This window comes from Salvia hispanica, chromosome 4 (assembly GCF_029641045.1).
Source record: "Salvia hispanica isolate PSC_SH4W2 chromosome 4, Shi_PSC_v1, whole genome shotgun sequence".
NCBI lineage: Eukaryota > Viridiplantae > Streptophyta > Magnoliopsida > Lamiales > Lamiaceae > Salvia > Salvia hispanica.
The window spans coordinates 43,389,198-43,396,543 of NC_142695.1; the positions used below are offsets into that span (position 1 = coordinate 43,389,198).

Consider the following 7,346-nt stretch of genomic DNA (forward strand, 5'->3'; position numbering starts at 1 on the left):
GTACATTTATCACTGCTCTTTCACGTAATTGAATGTGAACAATATTATGGATTAGGTAACTCATCATAATTATGTTTTTGATTGATGTTTATTTCGTTAAGAAGTTAATTATTTTATAGTTTTTAAATCAGCAATGAATACAAAAGGTGAATATAAAATTTGATTAGCTAATTTGTTATAAATAACTTAATTACCAAATCAACTTTTGATATAGCAATATTTTGTTCTTCTGTACTTAAATTGTTGCTATGCATATGATATCTTTGATTTTTTTTTTTTGTATTGTAATTATCCTCCACATAAAATAATTTACTTAAAAGTTAAAAGTCACTAAGTTTTTAGTATGAAAAATATTTTTATATTCTGTTATTAATTTGTACGTGTATGGTTTCGTATTCTTTACATAAGCATATAACGCAATATGAAGTAAACTAGTTTGATTTAAATTTTGGGGGTTTAGGGTTCTGTTCTCAATCCAGGAAACAGAGAGACAATGGATCAAGAAGAGATCGATAAAGTGGTACTCGCGTACTTGGACAAGAGGGGTTTCAAGCAAGCGGGCCTCGCTCTTCAGCAAGAGAAGCAGCAAAACAGTAAAGGCAGCAACGCCTCCTCCACTGCGCAGATTGATCCTGATATTGCGAAACAAATTCTCTCTCTCTCTGAGTATGAACCAAAATTTACTCATATTTGCTCGCATTTTTCAATTTTCGCTGAATGTTACTTATATTTGGTGGAGGACAGAATTCAAGTGTGTCTTGTGTGTGTGGTTTTTAGTTGCTCTTCGGCTCGAGTTGTACGACAGTTATACTGAGCTGCAAAATTGACAACTATTAGCTATCCTGATTATATTATTGCATTTTATTCGCATTGATATCAAAAGTTATTGGATTGCGATGTTTCTGTTGAATTCATTAATGTAAAATTGAAGAAGAGTGTCCATTCTCGTTGATCGGTGTTTGGCATTTGACGGTTTTATATATATCATGATTTTCAGAGTGGATGGTCCCGCTCAGTACCAGGAAGGTTATAGCAAGCTACGGTCTTGGGCTTATAGTTCTCTGGATCAGTACCAGGTGATAAATGCTTATCTTCTTGTGATTCTTATTGCTTCCTGCACCAGTAATAATTTGTTTGTCGTGTAAAAGAGAATTCCTTCTGCTGGCTTGTACACATTGTTGGTGTTTTTATTCAACTGTTAATGCACCTTTGTTTGCGGTAGGTCCATTTGACATTTATTGGAGGCTCTAAGTCTAATATAGCAATCTATGCTTCTCTTGGCACTCTTATTGTTTTAAGTTATCTTCCTAGGTTTAACAAATAGGCTTTCCATTATCAGTTTTATTTTGTGCGACTATGACTCAGTATCTCTTTGAGAGCTATGGCTGGTATTCCTTCGGTAATATGGTACAACCAAATAAAAGGCATTGACTTGCATGAAATTGAAGAGAGAGTGAAGATGGGAAGGAGGGTATCATAACTTAGAAGGAGTAAAGGTGCTTGTTTTAAATAGTTTACAACAGGGTTGAAGAGTTGGGAATGCCCCTTATCCAATCAGGAAGGCCATAAAGTTTACATTCCAGTTTGAAGTTTGTTTTTTTCATTTTGCCCTTCCGAAGATTACTGCAGGTTGCCACCCCTTATTTTGCTATTATGGATTACAATTCCAATAAAAACTTATGTTGGGACAAAGCTGTTGTTTAACAGCAATTTTTAATTCGTTCCAGTAACCAAAGGGTTGCAGCATTGTTATTTTGAACCCCTTAGATGGATAGAATAATTTGACTTTACTCTGTAACAATGCTTCCCATTTCCATGCAGCACGAGTTGGTTAGAGTCTTGTATCCAGTATTTATCCATGCATTCATGGATCTTGTTGCAAAGGGTCATATCCAAGAAGGTGAGTTGAATATTTTTAAATTTCTAAAAACATCATGAATGCAATCGCTTGAGATCATCGCTTGCTTTCCAGCCCGATCTTTTTTTAATAGCTTTCGAGGAGACCATGAAGTCATGCATACACGCGACCTTCAAAAGTTAGAAGGTGTTCTTTCTCCCTCACATCTGGAGGTCCATCACTCTCCTAGAATGATAACTCAAATTCTGTAAGTTGATGCATTCAAGCGCAAGAGCAAACCATCCTAAAATCTCCACTTACTTTTACTTAGGAAATGGAATTTGCACATTCTCTAAGACAGAGCAAAGTTGGCATCAAGATTTGCCAAGTAATATCTCTCTCTCTCTCTCTTGCAAGTTCCTTTTAGTGCTACATGTATAACATATTAGAGTAGAAACTAACTGAGACTCTAAACATGAATTATGTATAATTACATAGCAAGAGTGTCTGGTCCATTCTTAGTTTTTCAATTTTTCATTTCAGTATTCCTATGATCTACTTCTACAATACTTGCACAAATCTCAATCAATTACAATGCTTGGGATTGTCAATGAACACATCAACTTTCAAGGTGCAGTTCCCTCTTCTTCCTGGTTCTTTATTATTTTATTGGTGCTTTTTATCTGCTTTTGACCTCCCCTTTTGTGCACTTTTTTTCATGGTGAATGAAGATACTAACTGTTAACCTGGTTTGCAGTTTCTCCTGGGCAACCGAGCTCCATTGCTGATGATGCTGAATACGTCACGTTTTTTGGAAGTGAACAGGACGCTGCTAATTTAATTAACCAGAAAGAAATTCACTGGGGGGTGAGTCAGCAGTAGCCATAGGGCTTCTTTTTTTAGTCATTTTGCACTTTGTTCCCTTAATTTTAGCATGACATGTGTATTATTTACAAAGTTAATGCTATAGATAGCACTATTTGGAATACCATAGAGGAGAGATTTAACTCACTGCAGTATTCATTTGGACTTATTATGAAGTGGTGATAGCAGATGGTTATGTTATGTCCTCAACTATTTACTTCTTTAAGAATGGATAAATCTCTAATTGGTTTTGGTTCTAGGATGCATTGGTGATCATTCTGGATCTTACTTACTAATATTTCAAGTTGTTACTCTATTTTGTTGGTAGTGTAGAAATGAGAACTATTCCTTTCTCTATATCTGGATGTTTAGAAAGGCATGTGGTTGATACTTGATAGTATCTAATTAAAAATGCTTGAGCTGGTATTAAGACATTAAGATTTTTTTTATCTGTATTTTTTCTGTATCTTTGGTACAGTTCCTTCCCCTTATTGCTTATAGTATAGAGCATATGTTAGCTGGAAGAGTATCTTATCCTGGCATTCTTATACTGTATAAATATAACAGTTGCTTGAAGATACTTTGGAAGAAAGGTTGGAAAAGATGGGGGCGCCAAATATGGATTCCGACAAAGCAGATGGGGAAGGTGAACTGGAAGAAAATAAGGTTGTTTGCTTGTATAGACTGTATTACTGGCAGAAGCAACCTTCTCTTTTTTCGTCTAGCTGACAAATGTTTTCTACAATTTATATCCAGAAAAGGTCTGATGGTGGCAAGCAAGGCACTACACCCAAAAAGTTGAAAAAGGATAAGGTTGTTGTTGGTGCCACAGCAAAAGCTCATCGTTCTGATAGTGTTGCTGCGTCTGGAGCACCACGTGTAAAACCTGAGCTAGCATTGCCAGAAATGTATATCTATAATAACCTTGTCGAGTTGTGCTTTACTGCTTTGTTCCTATAATAATGTCTTTCCTGATTCATGGTAGATACTACTAAATAATAGCTTAATCATTATAGGGAGCCTTTTAATTCAGACAATTGTTATTCCTGACATCAATTTGTTCATTTAATGCCAAGTTGCCAAAACATTTTATAATACTGGTATACATCTGGAATTCCATGGTTCATCTTAAGTGAATTTTCTAGCTAATTTGGGTAGAGAATTTTGACTAATTATTAATTTTCTGTATATTTAGACCAGTAGAGGTGGAACAGTCTATCCTTGAAGATTTGAGAAACCGTGTGCAGCTGAGTAGCATGGCATTGCCTTCTGTTAGCTTATATACTTTCATCAACACTCATGACAGGTATGCTTTTCATAAATAAATAAATATTATAATTGTATTTGCAGTCTACGGGTATTGACATTATAGTGATAACTAAAACCGTTAATTTCTGTAGCTTGAATTGTGCTTCAATATCTCATGATGGGTCATTGGTAGCTGGTGGATTTTCAGACTCATCATTGAAGGTTGCTTATTTCTCTATGCACTTTATTACCATAATCAGTTGTCTTTGCTCATTGATGTGCTAATTAAAGTTCAATGGACAGGTTTGGGACATGGCAAAGCTTGGGAAACAGAATGTAACCTGTAAGTTGATTTATTAGTTCTCTCCACTTTTTTTAATTAAAGGCCAATTACACTTTCCCACCCAAAGTATTCCCAATTTTCAGAATAGACCATGCATGATTTTGACATATAACTACCCATTATATGTATTCTGTTTTCCAAATCTAGACCGGTTCCACTTCTCTAGTACCGTATACCCCACGTGACAGTCTGAACTTCGTGTGGAATTTATACAATATGATAGTATGATAGATCTGCCTCACTATTTATTTTACTCAAATTCCATGTGGATGTCAGACTGCCAACACAACTATCTGGTACCGAAAAAGTTGACCCTCTCTGGGACTCTAGATTTAAATAAGTAATGCATCTACTGAGTACTAATTTGTAAAAGTCGGGAGTATGTTAGATATAGTTTTTTAAATTTGGAAAACTTGGGGTGTAAAAATATAATCATCCCATTAAATAAATTTTATGTGTTTTTATGTTCTACGTTTAATATCTGAGTGATGAATTTACCATAAGTGAAAAATGCTTCAGTGTAGGTGGATATTTGTTCATGCTTACAAGTTATAGTATGGTGATTAGTGAGTGTTTACCCTTGTCAGATTTCTGGCTTTGAGTTGCTTAATGTTGATCTCATCCCCCTTTCAATTTTTTTTTGTGATTTTGGTCATGCATATAGATAGAGATAAGCTTGAGATTCTAGGGACACTTTTGGTGAAGATTTTTAATTGTATCTCTGAAGTTATGTTGGTGAATTTCATGCCATTCTTTACCCTATGGTTGAGTCTTCTCCTTTTTGATATCAAAACATGATGTATGTACATTTATCAGTGTATGTTGATATTGACTCTAGAATGTAGCTCCTTTGCAGGGTGAAAATGATTTGGCTACCAATGAGCCAAGCTCAAGTGCTGGGGGAAGAAATTACACATTATTTCGAGGTCACGCTGGTCCTGTGCATTCTGCCACTTTTAGTCCGTTTGGTGATTTCATTCTGTCTTCTTCATCAGATTCTACAAGTAAGTTATAGTAGTAGTTCACTATTATTCTTTTCTCTGCTTCTCTACTCATTTCCCATAAGCAAGCATTGTCATCTAATTGCAGTTCGACTATGGAGCTCAAAACTGAATGCAAATCTTGTCTGCTACAAGGGTCATAATTACCCTGTATGGGATGTACAGGTAGGAGTAAAAGCTTAAAGGTCCAATTGTTATGACAATCATCTCTTCTCCTATTCATATAGCATTGCAGTAAATTGCTATTCCTCTCCCGTTCACTTTATTGGATAAACAGAAGAGATGATCTATATAAATTTTGTTATATTCATGCCTGAACTAATGTATCTGTGATAATTTTATGCAGTTTAGTCCACTTGGCCACTATTTTGCTAGTGCTTCACATGATCGCACGGCAAGGATCTGGTCAATGGACAGAGTGCATCCTCTAAGGATAATGGCAGGTCATTTATCTGATGTGGATGTAAGTATTTCATTTGGTGGCTAAGCATGCTTGTTCTACTAGTACAATCTTCAGTGTATTGGAGAAGTTATATTGCCTTCTTTGGTTTCCATCTTTCAGTGTGTGCAATGGCATGCAAATTGCAACTATCTTGCTACCGGATCTAGTGATAAAACAGTGCGCCTATGGGATGTCCAGAGTGGCGAATGTGTTAGAATATTCATTGGTCACAGAAGTATGATCTTAAGTTTGGCAATGTCACCTGATGGTCGCTATATGGCATCTGGTGACGAAGATGGTGCGATAATGATGTGGGATCTCGCATCTGGTCGCTGCGTTGCCCCATTAGTCGGTCATGGCTCTTGCATTTGGTCACTGGCTTTCAGGTACAGTGTGCTTCTCTTGCATCTTCTACTTTAAATTTTGTAGACTTGTATCAAGTAGAAAATGACTTCTTAATCTTTTTACCGATAACTACCTTCATTTCAGCTGTGAAGGTTCGCTTCTAGCTTCTGGTTCTGCTGATTGCACGGTGAAAATATGGGATGTAGCTACAAGCTCAAGAGTGCCAAAATCAGATGAGAAGTAAGTTTAACCAAACGATTATACTAGTAGGTAGTAGTAGTATATATATAATTTTCATCATTATCGTTTTATGTATAATTGGGTCTTCATCCTCAGTGGCAAAAATGGAAACGTAAGCAGACTGAGATCTCTGAAAACTTTGCCCACCAAATCTACTCCCGTTTATGCTCTGCAGGTAAAATCCATCACTTCACCTTTAATCCTTTGCTTTATCTAACCGGATCTTCTCTTGATTGCTTTAACAGTTCTCCAGAAGAAACCTTTTATTTGCTGCCGGCGCTCTCTCAAAGCAGTCGTAGATCAATTATGTGGTGCCTCAGGTTTGGAAAATCTTCAAACATCTGCACTCTATTCATGTTGCTTTATTTGAGTATCAGTTTCGATAACTTCGCTATTTTATTTGTGTAATCTTATTTTATTTATGATGTAGAACTAGTTTCTGTTGTATACTGATCAAATTCTTAGTGCTAGTTTTTATGACATGTAGCTATATTTTTGTAGCCTGAATCAATAATTTGGTAGTGCTTTGTATTGTAGCCAACCTTTTGAAATATTTGCTTCTACCTATGTTAAAATAGGGTGAATTCAACATCGAAGTGCATGATTTTTTGAATTAGGCGTTCTCCATTTTGTCGGCTTAGCTTATGGAGCAGTACTATTTTAGTTCCCATTATCGTCCACTTAAGTTGTTTTACGTACGTAAGTGATATGTTCTGATGAATAAATATGTAAATTATTTACACTCCATTTTATTATAAATTTAAATTTTCTAAAGGACTAGGTCCTAAATCGTGGATCCACTGAGCTACCATTGTTTAGAGAAAAAGAGTATCGATCGAGCAAGAGTAATAACAAATGCCAAATGTTATGAAAATATATTTACTTTCAACTGGGGTTACAAATGCCAAATGTTATGAAAATATATGTGCTTTCGACTGATACCCCATATTTGATCTAGTTCAACCATATTCAATTTGTTGGATCATCACATTTTTAATACTAGTAGTATTATTTTGTAAATGAGTA

General features: G+C 35.6%; 1 protein-coding gene across 1 annotated transcript; it reads left to right on the top strand.

Annotated features, from left to right (window-relative positions):
* The first annotated feature begins 427 nt into the window (after positions 1 to 427).
* On the top strand, positions 428 to 6,933 carry LOC125192079 (transcription initiation factor TFIID subunit 5-like). Its single transcript, XM_048089534.2, has 19 exons — positions 428 to 666; positions 998 to 1,076; positions 1,822 to 1,900; positions 1,973 to 2,070; positions 2,169 to 2,225; positions 2,381 to 2,468; positions 2,595 to 2,704; positions 3,269 to 3,367; positions 3,458 to 3,609; positions 3,897 to 4,007; positions 4,102 to 4,171; positions 4,253 to 4,292; positions 5,138 to 5,296; positions 5,382 to 5,458; positions 5,640 to 5,756; positions 5,856 to 6,121; positions 6,225 to 6,320; positions 6,417 to 6,495; positions 6,566 to 6,933. Exons 1-19 carry the CDS (start codon positions 494 to 496, stop codon positions 6,617 to 6,619), a joined length of 2,004 nt encoding a protein of 667 aa, XP_047945491.2. The 5' UTR covers positions 428 to 493; the 3' UTR covers positions 6,620 to 6,933.
* Positions 6,934 to 7,346: the final 413 nt, after the last annotated feature.

What these genes read in the sequence shown, in the direction of transcription:
- LOC125192079 (XM_048089534.2), top strand. Translation starts at nt 494, where the DNA reads ATGGATCAAGAAGAGATCGATAAAGTGGTACTCGCGTACTTGGACAAG. An exon ending in TTTCTCCCTCACATCTGGAG is followed by an intron (nt 2,071 to 2,168) that starts GTCCATCACTCT and finishes ACTTTTACTTAG; the next exon opens with GAAATGGAATTTGCACATTC. An exon ending in TGGGAAACAGAATGTAACCT is followed by an intron (nt 4,293 to 5,137) that starts GTAAGTTGATTT and finishes TCTAGAATGTAG; the next exon opens with CTCCTTTGCAGGGTGAAAAT.